The following is a 20,256-nucleotide window of genomic DNA, read 5'->3' on the forward strand; positions in this document are numbered from 1 at the left end:
CTCCCTATTTGATCCTCCCGAATCTCCAACATTTAAAGTGCTGACGGTTTAGGAACCAGCTGGTTTGGTGTGACTAACTTACAGCATCTCCCTTAAGCTCCTAACGACCAAGGATCCATTAATGCAGTGTTTCTTGTTTCCTGTGTGATGCTGTAAAACAAATGAAACTTGAGTTTTTCACTCAATCCTCAAGTGCGCTGTTTATTTTGGGATGGGCTGATAAGGAGTTTGAGGAAAAAGGTTCAAAATGATCCTTTAGAGTGGTTTCCTTAGCTTGCATCGACAACTGATAGGCACAATGAGTCTATCATGTGCACACTTTACAGCCTGCAATAAAATGTCACATTTACTGCTTTGTCGGTGCAGGAAATGCTTTGTGCCCACAAGTATGACCTACATTTATCAAATGTCCTTTATTTCTTAGGTTCTAACTGACTTTGTATTGCACAATTCATGGTCCTAATTTAGTTCTTTAAATTATTATTGCAAACATGCCAGAATCCACAGTTTAAAAACGCTGTGTAGTCTAAAAAATGCAAATGATACCATATTTAAATGTGCTAATTTTCATATCCTTTTTCAGTTCTTCCGATGTGACCATATGACTTCTTTTTTTAGTTGAGTAGCACTTATTGTGAGTCCTTTTAAGATGTTATGTATTGTGCTGGCTTTGCGGAATTTACACGAGGCACACAAGGTTTAGAAGATTGCGTAGGTGTGTCGACTCAAAATCAGGTCAACCTTTCAGTCACATGCTGAAAACTGGCACTCGCTCATGTGAAATATGGGTTTCAAAACCAGATGATCTGAAATGTGACACATCCTCTGTGCGTAATTCAGAACGTATCCTGGCCATAAAAGGTTTTTGCACTCTTCACTGAGTCCTCACCGCTACAGAAAAATGATACTGCCTGTGAGATATACATGAAATAAGCATCAAGTTATGATTATAGTACACATTACATGCACCGTGATCCTTTAACTTCAGACATTTGACCCACCATGAAACGTCAGCTGCACTTTCATACTTAGAGAAATCATCAAGGCCTATATCCAAATGTAACTGCAGTGCCTCTGTTTCTAATCCTGGCAGGCTTCATGTGCACTTTGGTGTAAATGGAAGCTACGCTGACATCTTGGAAAAGCTGATCTAATGTAGGTGACTCACATCAAAGTGGCTCTGTCAGGAAACTCACTGTACGCCTTGATCGCTAAGCTGGGGAAGACCAAATTCTTCTCAGTCAAGAGATCAGAAGTACAGATTGTTTGATCCAGTCAGCCATTCAGTCCCCTTCCATCTCAGGGAAGGCACCCTTGGAGGATTTTAAAACTAAAAGCATTCAATATAGTTGATTTACCAGAAAACAATGTTTTTTTGGGGGGGTTTTCTCCTAAATTTAACACTGCTATGAAATCACAAGACTAAAACCGTCTGTCTGTTCATTGCATATTTATAATGAAACAATACATCTTTACACACTGAATTTAGTCAGATCATTTGTTATCAATGTTCACAACTTAAACAAGCTTAAAAAGGACCAGTCAGGCACATATACAACAAAGGTCATACACTTATAGTAAAAACGCGATACAACAAAAATATAAAACAAATATCACTTCATTAACTTGCAGCATTTGGAATCCAGTATTTCTAAGAAGTAATAAACATAAGCCTTTACATGTTCAGAAAGTAAAACTTAGTTTTTTAAATAGAAAACAATTGCACTCCTTTGTACATTCATATAAGTAACAACTACAAAATAATAACGATGAGCTTTGCTTGTCAGCAGTTCAGAACAAACACACCAACAAATGAGAAAAAAAATATTTCATTATGAAACCAAATCCTTCCTCTCAAACAGCGAGAAAGCAACAATAACAACATCTGCCGGACCATTTTCTATAAAATAGTATTAATATTTACATCTTAAATAACATTTTTTTTAATTTTTCACAGACTCCAGTCATGAAGTTCTAAAAAATCTTTTTCTTTTTTTCAAAAACCTTTTGTTTTACATCCGTATTCAGTACACAGATGTGTGAACACCTCTTTTTTTTTTTGTCAGATTCTTCCTTGCGGACGGTTACCGTGGACTGAGGGTGAAGTTATTAGTGCCTCGTTTAGGTTAGAAAAAAATCAGAAAAGGAAAGACTAATTTATTTTTCCATCTTTCCTTCCATGTTAAAGTTAGGAAAACCCATTTTTAGACAGTATATGCATAGCTTTGATATTATAAAGACCTCTCACTACTACAAAAAAAATGCACCTCCCTGCTCATTGTGTATCGTTTTAGTGTTCCCTTTTTTGTCAGTGAAATAGTGTTTATTTATGCTTTAGGTTGTATCTATTTCTATTTGTACCTGTGTACTGCTTATTCATTTAATGGTTTATGGGCTTTAAAACACGATCCATCCTGAAGCATACTGACAAACGTCTTCTGAAACATCTTTTGTGCCGAGGTGGTTCCAATGATGCGGCTAATCTTCTTCAGGCCTTTGAGCAGATGACGTGGTGCCTGTTGGTTGCGCAGGACCCTGAGACTGTGAGACAGAGCATTTGGTAGGTCCAGGTTGTGGTTTGCTTTTTTCCAGAGGTGAAGAAGCTGCAGAATGTACTGCCTGGGGAGGCAAGAAGAGACCACGGCCTGGACATCCGCCTCCTTAACTTTCACTCCCGGCAAGCTGTTTGTTACCTTCATGAGGTCGTCGAGAGTCAGGTTTTTTAGACTGCTGCAGCGGGAGACCTTCCTCTCACAGTGGTTCACACCTTCAAATAAAGTATGTTTACATTAGTATACCAATGCAAAAATTTAAATAGCAAACAGATAGCATGGGAGCACAACACTCCAGTTTGTGCTGGTGCAGCATTTTTGTAAATCTTATTTTATACCTTGTATGAAGCCATACAGCTTGTCCTGGTCTTTGTTCTGCTCTCTCCACAGTCGCAGAAGGTGGAGAACCTGCTGCTGGGGAGAGCAGGTCTTCTTCAGCCTCTCCAGGCTCTTGCGATCCACCCTCTTCCCAGGAAGACTGTCCAACAGTCGTTCCAGGGGCACCGAGGAAAGTCGCAGCGAGGCTAGCGACTGGAAAACCGCCTCTTCACAAAGAGTCACATCTGGAAAGAGAAGCAAAGTGGGCTTGAAAACACACACATGCACAAAAGTTCTGGATAGTGATGCTTGACATCCATTTGCTTAAACCAGAAGGAATTAACATATGTAACATTTGTAACAACCTGTTACAAATGAGTAAATGTTCACAAGTAATAAAACAACTTTAGTAAATTCCAAACCATTGGCCGTATGTATTCCAGTATGACAAGCGGGCTGGTAGAGTGACACCTGCCCAAACATGGCCCAGCTTTTAGTACAGTGCTTGACATGTTAGTGCGATCAGCTATGCTAAACATATTTATGTCTTTTAGATCTTTTATTTTTCTCCCCTTGTTTAAATCGGTATCTGTAGATAATGCCAAACTAACCTTAGAGGTTCCCACCTAAGTCCCAATTGCAGATTTGTGGAGCGATTCCACGACAGTTTGTGGTGGCACATTACCGCATGTTTGCACACTTTAAATAGACATCGCTGTGTAACTGACATTACACACTATGTTTACTGACGTAACAGTTTCACTATGTTTTGCTTATTCATCTGTGTCACTGCAACTCTTCAACCATAAAATCAACAGCAAAGACTCCATAGTCTCCACTTTAATAACCTCAATCTGCAAGTGATGACTGGGAATCTGGGATAACAACATAAAGTAACTTTCTTTTCTTTTCTTTTTGTTCCTAATTGAAGGCAGTTTAAAATGAGATATAACGGGATTTAACACATGTTATTTCATCAGTTTACTTCTGCATATTTTTTCGTGTTTGCATGTGTTTTGCCTATGTTTAGTGTTGCCTTGTAATTTGACCACGGGAGAACCACAGATGTATTTTATTTCTGTTCCTCATTGGGATCACTCCTACTAGCCGAGCCAAACTGCAGCCAAGCCTGTTGCCCTACATTTTTTAAGGCAGCCAAGCGAACATTCTTCTTCCTGCTTTCGCTGAGGACACTCCCAACCGGACACACTTCATATGATATGCAATTTCACATCCTTTTTATTAAAGATGATGTGAAATTACACCAAATTTCATGTTTCATGTTGATCATTTCAGTAATTTATGAGTGATGTAATTGCGGCTCGCACCACAACTAACAGTGACTTCCTGGTGGCTTAATACCGACTTTGGGAATCCCAACTGCTTTCAATTTTACATTTTTTGCTCAGAAACACAGCTAAGCTGTTCCAGGATTTGAAGCAGGCACTCTGCGGTGGTGTAGTTACCAGGAAGGCAATTTGTGAATGAATGTTTGAGGAGAGCATCACCCTCCCAGAGGGACCACAGCTTTGTGTGTTTTCGTCTAAGTGTGGCATATGAGTGCGCCAGGGTCTGTACATCTGCATGTGTGTGTTCTCCAGTGTCTGTGGTTTCTCACGGTCTGGGAATTTAGTGTCATACTTGCGGCTTCTCATCTCAAATTATCCTTCAGCATCTGTCACAGTCGAAGTCTGAGTAACAAAGAGCAACCAGCGTGCCTTGCGTCTCCTTTGACTCAGTTTCCTCTGTTATTGTGTTTGGGGATGTGACAGTTAAAGGGGGTAATTGATCCATCATGGGTCTTTTTGACAACAATGCCATAAACATCCAGCGTTCAACCCTTTGGTTTTCACTGCTGTGTTGGTTTTAAGGCACGCAAGAATTTGCAAAAGATTGGAATCTGGACAGCGAACCTGACCGAGGAAATCCCCTGCCTTTAGGGGTGAAAATGACCACATGTTTGAAATAATTCACTTCAAGTTGATTTTTAAGTTGTTGACAGCTGAGGTTAAGTCAACAACACTGGTCCATGTGTGTGTTGTGTATGGGTGTGTGTTGGATAAACACTGTGCTAATGATCAACCCAGATTCCAGGATCAGTCCTAAAACGTTCCATATGATCTGTCCATGACATGACAGCGCGTATGTTCTCACCAGTCTGGCACAAAGTGTGATGATGAGAGCACTCCAGCGTTGCCTTCTTGTCCGGAGTGCCACACTGGCTGTCTGCAGTGGACGTGCCCCATCTCAGTGTCTTGAGGCCCAATTCTGAGCAGTTCGTGTGAGGCTGGCACGGCTTGGTGGAGGAGCCACCCGGGGAGAAATGACCATCAGGGCAAAGGTCACACACTGTGTCACTCACTGGCGTACCTGGAAGAGATTTACAGAGATAATTTTTGCAAATGAAAACTGATAGAAGTGACACTTCTGAGCATGTGAGAAAGCACCTAACCACAGATTTTTTTTCTCATCTAGAGCTTCAACTGAAACTCAGCCATTTTCACAATTTAGTGCAAAAAGAAGCAGATGTGATTCTAAGAACCGCAGAGACATGTGAAAGCTCATCATACTGAGAGCGTGTTTCAGAGAATGACTCATATCAGTCGTAGTCACTACACCGCCTTCTTTCTGTATCTTACATGCTCTTACTATGATGTCATGTGACTTAGCTGCAATGTGATTTGTCAGCTGATTTTTTTTTTGCAGCCAAAGCCACTTCTAATAGTAATACGTAGGCACGTTTTGAGAACTTTATTTTACAGTTGATTTACTATAATATGCTGTGACTTTAAAACTATATTTAGATACGTGACTTTTTTTTTATAATCTCATTTGACAGTTGCCACAATAACATTACAGGAAACCATCACAACTTCTGGTATATGACCATCGGCACGCATGACAGTCCATGAAGTGGAACTACTAATCACATCCTCATTTTATTTTGATCTTGAAGTGAAAGTGCGTGGGACGACAAGCCATGCTTATTTCAGATTTAACCTTTGATTAGTTTCCCGCTACCATGGTACAATGCGTCCTTTCTTGAAAACATATCGTCAAATAGGAAACCATCGCCTTATATGCATACAAAAACAATCGAAAGCGTTTCCTCTGCGAGTCATGACAAAGCATGTACTGTGTCAGATGACAACGTGACAGCCTATAACTGTAGTATGACGGTTATATTTTATTGCTGACTTTAATGTCAATTTCTCAGAATTTCCTCTGCGGAAAAAAATGTAAAGAATGCATGTCAGCACTTTGCTAAAAGAAATTGCTTTAGATCTGATTAATGGTGCACATATTATCGTTATGTTTATGTAATACAAGGTTTACTAGTTATTGACTAAAGATTCTAGACATAGATTAAACACATTGTATGAATAAAAAGCGAAACACTTATTTGATTCATTCATTCACTTGTTGTTCATCAAAGTTTTATTATAATGACAGCTTATAATAGTGATAATATTAACTACTACTACTGTCAGTAGTTGTAGTTTTGTGTGCAACTTTCGATGCTGCAGTTGTTCAGTCTGCTCTAGAAAACTGGTTTCCAAGTTAATTACTGCTGATTTATTTAATCAAAGAAGTCATCACCTGACTAAATAAATGTTGAACAAAAATAAATCTTGGGTATTTTGGAAATTTTGATGAGCTAACACTTGTTTGCCTAACAATATAATGATCAAACAAACATGGAAGAGGCAAAAAAAATAAATTACTCATGAAAACTCGTTGATTTGCACGCTGTTCCCCCCCCCCCCGTACTGTCTACCATATCGATCGGATTCCAAAAACACAGATGACCCACATAGCAAATCCCATTCGGAGAATGACAAAGAATTCTAACCAGAAACAAACAATCATGAGATCAAGGGGGAAAAGGACGGAGTCATAAAAGGCTTGTGTTGTCAGAAGACTGACCCAGCATCCTGTGGTTTAACCACAGCTCGAGGCATTACATAATAAGTTGTTCAGCTTCAGTGGGGGTGGGGGGAGATCCCCTAAATTGCTGTCTCATGTCTGCTGATTGTGGATTAAGGTCAGTGGAATTTATGGAAAAAAGTATTGCAGGGGTCACATGATAACCACAATCGATGGAAAATGTTGTTTCATCCTTGTGATTTCTGGACTCTGGTCCAAAGTTTAACATGAAGTCATGAGAAGGTTGGTGTTAGTTTATGCTGTGGTTCCAGTACAAATACCAGATTCAGTGCACTGGTATGCTTAAAATCAGACTTTCTCACCAACAGTTCCTACTGACACACTAAGGAAGGAATCTGAAAAAAAAAAAATCTGATTGGATATCCACTATGATATTGACGCATGGTTATTGTATCAGGTGTTGATGGACACAATACGTCTTAAGCATGACTGATAGTTGCATGGACTTATGCAGCTGCAGAACATTAAAAACTCACCAGCCACTTTATCAGGTCTTTGTCTAACTGCTTGTTAACAGAAATATCTGGTCAGCAAATAACATGGCAACTAGAGTTCAAACTAAACATCAGAAAGGGAAAGAAAGGTGATTTTAATGGCTTTAAATGGTTGGTGCCAGGCAGACTGGTCCAAGTAAACAAAAAACTATCTCTAGGGTTTATAGAGAATGGTCAGAGGAGACTGAACAAATGGCTTTGAGCTTTTAGGAAGGCAAGAGGCATATCTGATGCTCTTCTGCATACCTGTTACGCAGCAGAAGACCACACCGGGTGCCACTCCATTCACCTAAGAGCAGGAAGCTGAGGCTATCATGAATCCATGGATCCGTCCTGCTTTGTATCAGTGGCTCAGATTGTTGTTGGTGCTGTTATGTTTCTTGGCACAATCTGGCTCCCTTGGTAACAACTGATCATCATTTAAATGCCGCAGTTTATTTTTGATGACCATGTCCACCCCTTTATGACCATCTTCTGGTAGGTGTTCCAACAGGATAATACACCTTGTCACAAAACTTAGAACATCTCAAACTGGTCTGAACATGCACCTTTGGGATGTGGTGCTCACAAATCTGCAGCAATTGTGTGATGCTGTCATGTCAACATGTAATCTGAGGAATGTTTGGAACACCTCCTTGAATGAAAGCCACAAATAAGGCTCCAACCCAGCAACAGCAAGGTTTACCTAACAAAGTGCCTGGTGAGGATAGATATATAGTCATTCCTGTTACAGTTCTTTAAAGTCTGCTGGCTGTGTTGTAGTAAACTGCTACTATGCAGAAGTCCATTTGGAGCCTCATGCCAACCAATAGACCTGCATGGACCATCGCATATACATATACACAGAAACTACGGCATAATTTTAAGTCTTTGTAAGGTCTGAGACATCACACTGACTGAGTTGAAACTGCCGGAGAAACTAGAAACTGTTGCATCACATTATTTCTAAGAGGAAGCACAGGAAGGGCGAAATAAGTTGATGACTCATCGCTCAAGTTTCCTCTTTGTGCTTTACAATTTGCATTATCAGGTACAAAAGGAACAAATGAGAAAGTGCTTTCACTCTTTCAAAATGTCACATTATCATCAAATGCACAATACTGTGCAAATAATAATTTATCTGAGGGTTGTAGACACAGAAGATTCATAACACTCTGATTTAGCTTTTCTGATTTACATAAAAACCTTTGAACACTACAGGATGTGATAAAAAAAAAAAGTCACAGGTAAAGCTACACGGCTAGCTTTGAAGGCCTGGAATCAAAGGAAATGAGTTATAGCTATTATAATGATATATACATTTGCTGTGGTTCATTTGGCGCACACTGAATGACACAAAGTAACCTGAATTTTCTGAGTGATGCCAGTAGACAGTTTGTTTTCACGGTTTGACGAACTCTGGAATGGACAGGCATTTCTATAACTAGTCTTGCTGACCATTCAAAGGACTTCATATCACTAACAACACAGACTAAAGTGGAAGAGACTGAGTCAGGTCTGACATGCTGTATATCAGTGTTAGAACACATGAAAGTTCTGTATTAGATACATTTTGTGGAGAAAGGCTATAGTTACATATTTCACACCTTCAGGACATACCTGACTGCTTTATTTGCACAGACACTTTATGATGTCATGACTAACTTTTTAAGGTCTCCTGTTGACTCAGAAACAAGTTATTTTGTTTTTTCTCAACATGGACTAATGCATTTATGCGCCAGTTACTCAGCTTAATCGTGTATATGTAGCGATAAAGTTGTTAAGATTGTTCTTAGTTACAACTTAACTGCCCGTTTCACACATCTCGCGCTCTAGTTCACAAGTACAACAAAGCATGCTTTGCATGTTTTAAACAGCTACATCAAAAACCCTGATAGCCTCTCACTGCCAGGAAACACAGAGCAGGAGATGGTGAAAATACCTCTGTGAGGAAGACACACAAACAGAGAAGTAGGACATTTCTAAGAAACACTTTAAAAAGGTTTTATTCTGTGAAAAGGGAGATGCTCACCAGGAATGGGTTTGGTTCACATATTCGGAAGAAGAGGAAGAAAAACCTGGTGTCTGGTGATATAATTAAGAACATATCTGAATGTGAAAATGTAACTGACGCATCTCTCTGCTTTATCAAAGTTCCTGACAGGCCAGTCCAGTGTAACCCGCCCGGGAAATTGGTGAGATCGAAAGAAGATCAAAGAAAAGATACTTGTTACAGTGACACGCAGACTGAGTGTCCCTTTAAGCACACGTACTGCACTTTTCTCATGTTTACTCACTAAGATAAACCACTACAACTGTCTAGTCTACATGCAGACTGAATTTTCTCTTGCGCTATTACAGACACCTGAAGTCAGCGAAGTCAGATTCCATTGTACACGGTGGGCTTCATACAGCCCACTTAGATTTTAAATGGGCTGGACCATTGAAAGCCCTTTCCTATCAGTTTAACTACGCATTTGATATGTGAAATATTATAATAATATAAAATCTGATTATTTATTTTTAAAAAAGTATAACGGAGTGTTTCCCCCCAATAAAGGACTCCTGCAGTAAATGAAAGAAACTGTTTATTTACATGTATTTCCTACTGCCTATACTGTAAGAAATAAAAAGGTTCTGGCAGCTTGTCGCCACAAAGTTTTTGTTCATTAAAAAAAATGCCTATTTCATTTATTTATTTATTTATTTTACTGTGAAGAAATTCTATAGTAGATCATAAAAAATGAATTGTTTCTGTCATTGAATTATTTATCTGTTATTTCATTACTTTTGGTGCCCTGCTTTATCAGCAGGAAAAGCTGTAAAATGTATTAAAAAATAAAATTTTCAAAAATGTATCTCCTTTTTACACTTTCTAAAGATTTCCAGTGGGCTGGACTGCAGTCTTTGTTGGGGCAAATCTGGCCCGCGAGCCTTATATTTACACTCCTGCTTCTGGTAGCAATCTACTCATTTCAGTCCAATTTACACAAAGGTTTGACGTCACCCTGAAATCTCCTTTCTTTAGGGGGAAAACACATTTATTTTATTTGATATGATATGAAAATAGTCAGAAATGTTGTAAATGATTACTATTAATCATAAATTATTGATTGCTTTTAATATACATAACATCTGCAGAGGCCCATTTTTCCACTTGAGCGGCCTTTTGTACAGCTGGAAACAGTTTTTCTCATTAATCAATCAATGAATTTGGCTACTTGCAGGACCACAGAAATATCTTCACAGACCGCTGCCTTAACAGAAGTAGTCTGAGTTAACCACAAAAAAAGAAAGCGGGAGGCGTCAGTGCAGAATGCCTCCCAGGTCCTTGACTGGCAGCTTCAGGAAACGGTGGTTTGTGAAAGGAACGGTACTCTTGATTTGTTTTTGTAAAACAATAAATTTGCAAAATGTTGCACCGGAACAACAGCTGCTGAAAATGGGCCTCAGTAGCAATTTGATTAAAAATCACTATCTATTTATGATTGTATTAATCCTTAACTGCCTTTTGCAGAATTTCTGATCAGTTTTCATTATTTTCAGTTAAAAAAACAATCAAAGCATTTTGTGCTGCCCAAACCAGCTGTTTTCGTTTTTCAAACAATTTCTATAGAAACTGCTCCGTCTGAATAATATTCTTAATGTGGATGTTACTCTTACCTAAAGCTGCCACTCCATATCCAGGTGAACAGGCCTTGTGTGCGATACAGAACTCTATCACTAGGTGGAAACCTGGAGCACATTCGCACAGCTGATCATGAGTGCTGTTGCACTGCTGCTTCACTAGCTGTCTCTCCTTACACACCTAAACGGGAACACAGAGAGGTCACACATGTGAAGCTGCACACGCACAAAAAACGTAAGTAAAAGTTTATTTGCATGTGTTGCTATAAACAACACAGCAGTTTACAGCAACGCAGGTCATGAAGAACATCATGCTTCCGCTCTGCAACTTGTCTCAAATATCATATTAGTCTGTTGGGAAGACGAAAACTGAAATTTAAAAGCATCACAAAGCAGACATGTTAACAATACAAGGAGTATCGTGAAAAAGCGGTGATTGCGTAATTTATCTGGAGTTGCGGAGGAGAAACATCAAAACTCTGGGGGAAGATCTTTCTACCACAATGAGCAAACTGGGACTTTCATTTTTAGTAACAAAAACTGAAGTGGAAATACTGGCTTAAAGAAAAAGACAAATGCAGCACCAAAACATAAATAAACAGTAAGGTCATGCATCTTGGGAAAAGACACCAGCAAAGCCACATAAAAGCACCACTGAAAAAAGCTGGAAGACAAAAAACTAAAGGTATGTGCATAATTCCTGACCATACTTTGATTTCAGCTCTGGGAAATTCTTTTAGGTATGAGACGATACATTGGGGAGATCTTTTTTTACTACAGAATCCTGTAATTGTCACAAAAACCAGTCAGTTACGGTCTGAACACACAACAAAGGAACCATTATCGGCCTCATGAAACATGTAGCCCTAGTTTCTATTAAGAAGAAAAACTAGAACTGAATGTTAGGTTGATGGCCTCATACGTACCGAGGTGCAGTACTGGCATTTCTCCCCCCAGTGCCAGTTCTCGGCGAAATGCCTGTCAGGACAGGGCTGGCACTCTGTGGGCATGTCGGCAGTGCAGTGTCGTTTCACCGCTGTGCCAGGTGGGCACTGGTTACACGTGAGGAACGCGGATGTCGCGGGGTCACGGTGCTGGTACGTTGGTTGTTCAGCTTGCTGCTGAAAGGCCCAGGAGAGAGAAGCTGTCAAAAGCTGCAAGAGAAAGAAAGTAAGTCGCTTCAGGAACTGACTCAACAGCAGTGACAAAATCTCTAATGAAACCCATCTCGTGAACAGCTTCACTTTGGCAAAAGAATCAAATATTTTTATATTTTGGAGCACTCGCCAACCCAAAGATTCCAGTAAGAACGAGTTGACTGAAAGGTCAGAGCAGTAAAGCTCCTGGTGGACATAAGGTCCTGAAGTTTTTTCTGCTGCTCTTCAGAGTGCAGTTGATTACTCTATAGGGACAAATTCGCAAGAATAAGACAAGTGTATTTTAAACTTTCGGGGTAGTAACGTCCCTTTTTTTTTGCCTCAATACTTTTTGTTGATCTCAACTTTTAGGATTAATAAAGGGATCAAAATGATTTTATTGGCCTTCTGGCATCATTTCTCATCTGTTTGACTTTAATCCAAAGCTTTTTAAATGAATTCAGATGTTTCAGTCATGCCAAAATTTTCTACACATTGAAATAAAAGAAGTGCATGACACAGGATTACAGGCATTAGTTGTACAGCCTTGTGTTCTCTGCCCTCACTAGCAGTTCCCTACCCATGCCGGCAGCCCCGTAAGCTCGGCTGCTTTGCAGCTGAAAAGCATCCGATGTGATTCAGGAGGTGATCTATCGCACTTTAATACTGTCCCAGATTAAGATCCACACCACACCCACACTCTCCTCAGCCACCCAAAACCAGCCCATCGTTATGGATACTCTGTAAAGTGGGTGGTTTTCAGCGAGGCTCTGACAAGCCTGTGTAACTACTGCACAAAAACAAGCCCATGTATCATCGCCTAGGCAAAAACTGAAACGCTCGGGTCGTTTCTAAAATATGAGATATCAGTTGGTGAGCGTGTTTAACATGGAGCCAATCTAGCCGGTCGAGGGCACATGCAGACCAGCTGTCACACATTAGGCTTCTTCCACTCAAAGGCCCTTAGCCATTGGTTCTTTGGACTTTCCCGTTGGCCCGGATACATCCTCACTGCTTGGACAACTAACCAACAATAGACCGTCTTGTATTGTGTGTGAGTGTGTGTTTGCATGTGGTTTCTTGCTTCATATCATGTGTGCATCTTCAAAAATAAATGAATTTGTATGACAAACAACTAAAAAAAGAAAACTCCCATGCATGTGTGTGCAGGGGTGCGAGCATGCAGGAATGTGTGTGTGTATGGGTGTGTGCGTGTTAGTCGATGTTCATGTCCAATTACCATCTTCCTCAGAGCTGGTTTGCGCGCTCTGTGGTCTCCTGGCTGCCGTTCATAAAGAGTACTGTTGGAGGTTACTGGGCTTTCCCCATTCACCACCAGAATACAAAACAGTCACCCACTCTGTTCTACAGATTACCCGCCGCACACCACTGATCTCCTTCCTGCGTGCATGCATTTGTACTTATCCCATTCACCTTAGAACTCGGAGCCACAAAAAACAGTCGACTTTGTGCACATGAACATGCAACTAAGGAATGGCTGGAAAACCAGAATGTGTGTGTGTGTGTTACATGATGACTGCCTCTGTATCCTTTAATCAATATTGAAGAATTAAAAGAAAAAAGGTCTTTTCACCAGAAATCTACGCATGTTTATGAGTGGGTGTGAGTTTGGGAGAAACAGTGTGCAGTACAGCTGCGACTTCCCTGTCCTGCCACATGTTACTGAACAATCTGCTCGTTCTACAAATGGCTACAAATGGCGTGTTTTTCCTAAGCGTCACTGCGTTTACGTCGGCACTACTACTCTACGTGCACCCTGCACATACGCGTTTTGTTATTTCTCCCTTTCCAATGGTCATCACCGAGGAAGACGGCAAAAAATAGATGAATGGGTTTCGCACACCATAATAGAAACCTAACATCAAACAGCCTGGAGAGCGCAGTGCTTTTCCCGGCAAAACCTATCGACCTCTTCCACCGAATGTTCAGTGGAAGGCTTTCATCAGCGACATGCTGAGCAGTAGCATGACTTTGTTTGTAGTCTGGGTGGCCCCAGCAGCATTCAAACCCATAATCATAGTCTTACTCCTTAAATTAAGAAATGTGTATATACACTCCATTAAGCCCAAGGACCAAATCCAATTGATTTAGAAACAGGAGAGTGGAGTATGCTGAGTGACTAACAGAGGATCACCTGGATCACCCAGGTGTGGTTTACTGGCAGGACAGTCCAACCCTCGGTCAGAGCCCGTGATAAGCGTTTGCCCTTTTGTTTTAGAAATCCGTCAAATGGCACAATAGCTTGCCACGTGCATGCTTGTCCCTCCCTCTGTCTGTCTATACGTGCTTTCTGCGTCACAGTTAAAGTCATGTCCTGCTTTATTTTAGCAATCTGCTTCATTCTGTATCTTTTTTGTAGTTGCCTTTATTTCCACGTCCCTACTAGTTCCACCTGTGTTCTCTCATTTAGTGCTCTTTGCATGTACACTGTATAATCCCGTCTTTCCCCTCTGTATCCCTATCATGCCTTTCATCTTACTTCAGTTTAGGTTTTGATTTCTAGTGCTTGTACCTAGTTTTGTTGGACTCTCATGCACCTTTTGTTGATTTTAATCTATCAAAGTTCATTTTTTTTATTGTCAGCCCATCTGTGCTTGTTGTCCTGCCTTTAGTACTTTTTGTGAAACAAGTTTGATTTGCCTAAATCTGTGACATGCGAGCACAAAGCAGTGACAGGAAATGTATAAAAGGTAATAAAAATGAATAAAAGAAAGCACAATGATGCTTTTTAGGTTGGGTCTGAGAAATGCCACGGTTGTGCAGTGTACCGATACACAGTACATGTGTTCAGTGCACATATGTGCACATCTTCAAAGTGAATGAACCAGAGGCCTGAGAAACAGATGTAGCAGACTTTTTAAAAAACAAAAACAAAGTAAAACTCAAGGCCAACCCTCATAAAGTATAACAAGTGTTTGGCAACAAGTAGTGTTGTTCAACAGATGTTTGACTCCATATTGAAAGATGATTGCATATACAGATGTTATCTCTCAGATCATCTGACTGCATGTACGCTGTATTGTTTTTCAGAGAAGGTTCTGGACATTATTTAAGGCCCTGCCTGCTTTCTGGTCACTTTCTGGGCACTGATGGGCAGCACTAAATTATCCCAACCACCCAGCACGGTAGCTTTCTGCTACCGAAGACGAGAAAATGTCAACTTTTTAAAAATTTACTCACTGGGATGGACGTCCTGTGGAGCATGTGACTCCATCTATCAACAGCTACGAAAGATACTGAACTTTTCACCCGTCTGTCTCCTTAGAAGCTGCCATCTGACATCATGGACGACCACGGGAAATCTAAATTACACAGCAGCTAGGGGCCACTGACAGCCATAATTATAATGTTAGCATCATCAGAGGAGTGCTTAGCAAGAGACATATCCTATTTGGAGCTCAGCCAGCTCAGAGGAGAAAATCAAGGGTGAAGGTACGGAGGTGGTGATAATTTTCTAGCATTCCTGTGCAAAAGCCCTTGAGCAAGGCAGAGCAGCTGCTACATGTAAATGATTGTAAGCAGCGTCGCTTGCAATCATTTACATGTAGCAGCTGCTCTAACGGCTTGCTGGAAAAGGAGGCTCAAAAAGTTCCCACATTTCTGTGGATTAAACTAAAAAGTTAGAATAAAACAGTCTATATTTATACTGGATAAACCCGCTTCATCAGATATAGTTTGCTTATATAATCTGTGCCAGCGAATCCCGTTTGAACTGAGCTGAGCAAAAAGCTTCGTGTTTATGAGGAGAAGTTTCTACCAATGCTTTAACAGAGAACATGTGCTGCTTTAAGAGATGTTTTCTCTTTAATAAAGACAAAACAAACAGCGGGAGTGGGTCCCATGCTGTAGAAGGTGGTGACAGACATGGTTATATTGGATCAATAGCATCTCAAAAGCGTCTCACTTGTGCTAGCTACCCACAACATTCAACACAAGTGATACCCAATCCAGTGAGCTATTTACTGGCTCTGAGATTAAGCGAGCAGAGGCACACACTTTTCGTTTTGTTTATCTGTCACTGATTTATCACTATGGTGACATGCTTTGACTGGAACTGTGTGCAAATCTATTGCGCTGACATAAAGCAATTTATTGGGGGGAATTTGTTTGTGAAGAGGTCAGGTCAAACGGGTCAGCTAGCACGAAAAGGCAAAATATTAGTGTCCTATCGCTAACCGAATGCATTTCATTTGTGTTGATGTGCTCCGAAGGGTTAAACTACAGGATAAAACGATTCAAATGTTTTTATAAAAAGAGCTTGGGAAATTTTAATGCGATTTAGTAAATCACAACTGCATTATGAAACAGAAACACAATACTTTGTGTTGCTCGTGGAAATATCAAAAATCCGTCCAGGAGAAATTAGCCACAGTGTTTAACTAACTTGCAGCAGATAGAGTTTGGACTATGCTGAAATGCAGCGCAAAAAAAACAGACTCCGTGCTCGGTTTGCCTGAGGTCAGATTTAAATTCATGGCATGAGGAGAAGAGCTGTGGCACAAAGGGACCAAATCACGTTGCACCAGCTTATCCACCAGGCACATGGATTCAGTTAACTGCAGAGCGCAGGTGGTCTGAGGGGGGATTCCAGCCTGTGCGTGTGTGCGCGTGCCTGCACGTGCATGTATGCCGCCGTGGGTGTGTGCGCAGGTCAATGTCTTTTTTCACTTATGCGACACACGATGCCACACCACATCAAGCGGTCTCTGCTCGGTGCGCTCACACCATGTTCTCACGCTGGAGAAACTTCTAATCTCTAACTGGCTGCTAGAATATTTTACAGATTAACCTAAATTACTGAGTCGTTTATGCACGAGAGCTAATGTTTATTGTGGATATTGTGTCAAGGCGCTCTAACCCAGAAAGCGTGCTGCCGTGCAAAAATCTTTCTCAGTCTGAAGGAGCCTTTCTTTGTGATTTTTGCTGGGTTTTTCTCTTTACTGTAAAAATGTTAAACAGAAAATATTTGGGCCGTTGGATAAACACACAAGCAAACTGTGTGATGGAACTGTTATTTGAGAAAGTGCTTTTTAGTTCTTTAGTTAAAACTCTGCAATAACTGAGCTATTTATGACCAAATCTGATCACTTTTATGAATTGCTACACCAGCACAACATTTGGACACAAAGAGGAGATCCTGTAGTTTTATGCTGTGATCATATTGAGGGGTCCAAGCTTTACTTCTTCTACTTCTGTGATCACGCGTCACTGTGATTATCTGGACTGTTTTACTAATTTAAACGTTTCTGGTTGTTTTTATTTCTCTGCTTGCTGAAACCAAACCAAATAAATCAAGCTGTTCTCGTGTTGTTACACATCTAATGTCAGGTAATCTTTTACTACAGAAATTTGCATCATATCAGTCATGCTGTTTTTAGAATGATTCATACAGTAGTAAGAGATAAACAGCAGGCTCTCTTTCTCCTCTTTGTATCCATTAATTGCTCCATCCCACTCGCCCCTCCCTAGCCACCCACAAACTTCTGCTATCAATACCTACTGTTGATGGAAACGGGAAGTTAGGTGTATGGAAGTAACCTTTAGAGGCAATTGTTGCTTTCTGAATAAACATTTGTGCTTGTTTGTTTAAAACATGTTGCTGTGATACCTTCCTACCCGACTCTGTCTTTTCCCGCCATTCCTCACCCTTTCTCCAGTGTTTGGCCAAGTGAGCTCTGTAGCTTCTTCAGCCTGCGTGTGAACCTGCAGCTAGGTTTGAGGAAGTTGCTGTTGCTAATGCCAACGGCCACAGCAGAGCGTAACGTGGAGGCGGCGTAAAGATAAAAAGAACACAGATAGTAGATCATGGATAGTAACAAAGGGGGAGAAAGCATGTCCATGCATGAGGATTAGAGGTAGGATTATCCAACCATGCTGGTTAACAGTCATGTTGACACACTGACAACAACAACTGACCTGACTACCTGCTGCTCTGACAGTGGTGCGTTATTTTTGCCATTTCAAAGAAAATGACTGTTTACATATTGAAACATGTGCCTTCATAAAAGCAGGTTGACAGGATGAACTATTCCACTGGCATCATGCTGGGCAATGACAAGCACATGTGTGAGGAGTATGCAGTGCAACAGGAAGAGCACACAGGTGCTGGAGGTCTATTTAAGATCCAAAATTGCAGTGTCCATTTACCACAGAATTGTTTTTCAGACAGACTGCAACCAAGCCTGGCTGACAGGCAGACAAACAAGCATATCATGTGGTGGATTCAGAGGAGATGGAGATGTTGGCTGGATGTTGCCAGTCAAGACTGACTGAGTAAGCAGTTGCCAGAAAGTTGCCCGTCTTACTCACCAAATGACTGATGTACTGGCCGACTAACTGAACGATGCATAAACAAAAGAGCAGAATATTTGCCTATTTTAGGACAGGCTACACTGAGTTAGAGGAATAATCTGTACTGAGTATCACATTATATGGTCATATAAACTACTGTTTCACAGCCTTGTTCGCTGAATTACGCACAAACAACACGCGTCTTCCTAACTGACCGTGCTTGGCAAAAAAAAAAAAAATCTCTCTTTTTCCTGCACTCTCACACAAGGCCAAAAGGATATTAGATCAGTGTTTTGGAGCTACAGAGTTTTATCTGTTTCTGGACTGATACCCATCTTGAGCATACATGAATATATGCAAAACCAGAAAAGGCCCCGACACAGGACGGCATGCAAAACACACCAATGGAAACAACATAAAAAAAAAAGCAAATTGGTGTAAAGTCAGACACGCTGTACCATCTGCTGGGAATTCACCGTGCCGCTTTTGGAGGATAACATTTCATTCATTTTAATCACGCTGTATTAAAAGCAATGAAATACTAGCCAGAGTCAACTTTAATTTATCTGAGAAAACTATAGATCGTGTTTGAAGATGTAGAGGCTGCACAGAGCAGTGAATAAAACATGAGCTCCATTCATTACCAAAAGCAAACAAATCCCCAGCATAAACAACACCGGACAATTTACTTGAATAGCTCTTTAAAAAAAAATAATCCTAACATAGCTCTAAAACATACTACTAATATATCTGACTTTCTGCTATTAGCGTAAACTAGATACAACACACCATAAAATGATATGCAAACTCATGCAGCAGATACACAAACTAGATTGTCATCTGTGTCTGATATGGAGAATGGCAGCCAAGTCTGAAAAGCAACTATATGCTCACGTATTAATCTATTAAAGCCCGATATAGCAGCATCAAATACCAGGACCCAACAATATTTAGGGGTACACTTCGATTGTGGCGCACAGCCTAAAGACTGGCCCCTCTCATTAATGGGGGATCATCAAAGTACCTGAACAGAGGCGTGCTGCACAGAGGGAACATGTGGTTGGCAAATATTTAGCTTTTCCTTATCTAGTCCTTAACGACAATACATGCAAGTCGCTGTATTCAAATTATGCCAAAGATCTCCAGATTTATTCGCATTTCTGAAATCTGAAATCTATGTATCGCAAAATCCAACTAAGGATCAGTAATTTAATATATTAAAAAAACACACACACACACAAAAAAAAAACCGAAGGAAAAAGAAGAGATGAAAAAGTCATTCCTTCAGAATAAAGTGCTGCTCTACTGCTGAGCATATCCAAGGAGCGGAGCTGCAAACACTTTGGCTACTCACCACCATCAGTTTCATCGCCGGTTTGGATTTGGCTATCCGTGAGCTCATCTTCTCTGCGTAAAAGCGAACTGCGGTATGATGGAGTCTCCATCAAAGAGCCTTTACTATATACAGGAGAGAGCGAGAGGGAGAGCGAGAGAGAGACCGTGTGCCCACCCACGTTTTCCAAGGCACTGCCTTCTTCCCTCCTCGTTCTCCGATCCTAAAAATAAAGTGATTAACCAAAACAGTGGATGGGGTAGGCGACATCAAAGAAAACAACTTCCAAACGAATCTTGCATGAGGTGGGTTCATCCATGAATTAAGCCAAGTTTGCTAGGTTTCTTAAGGATACAAATATTCCCCAAAAATATGTCCTGATAAATATGCCACATGTTCTAAATTGAAAGGTCACCCTGCTGCAGCCAGGTTACACCTAACTAGGCCCAGGACATAATTACATTCTGGAACAAAGGTGCAAAAGTATGTTTCCATATGCACGTTGTGCAGAAGTATTTACATGTAAAAAAAAAAAAAAAGGTTGAGCACCTAATTTG

General features: G+C 40.6%; 1 protein-coding gene across 1 annotated transcript; it reads right to left on the minus strand.

The window, feature by feature from the left end:
- Window positions 1-1,435: 1,435 nt before the first annotated feature.
- Window positions 1,436-19,810, minus strand: LOC102789409 (tumor necrosis factor receptor superfamily member 11B-like). The gene is made up of 6 exons (XM_006795876.3): window positions 19,721-19,810; window positions 11,845-12,072; window positions 10,955-11,099; window positions 5,025-5,240; window positions 2,891-3,115; window positions 1,436-2,767 (listed from the first exon to the last, which is right to left on the minus strand). Exons 1-6 carry the CDS (start codon window positions 19,766-19,768, stop codon window positions 2,373-2,375), a joined length of 1,257 nt encoding a protein of 418 aa, XP_006795939.1. The 5' UTR covers window positions 19,769-19,810; the 3' UTR covers window positions 1,436-2,372.
- Window positions 19,811-20,256: the final 446 nt, after the last annotated feature.

Source organism: Neolamprologus brichardi, chromosome 11 (assembly GCF_056152115.1).
Source record: "Neolamprologus brichardi isolate AB-2024 chromosome 11, ASM5615211v1, whole genome shotgun sequence".
Lineage (NCBI taxonomy): Eukaryota > Metazoa > Chordata > Actinopteri > Cichliformes > Cichlidae > Neolamprologus > Neolamprologus brichardi.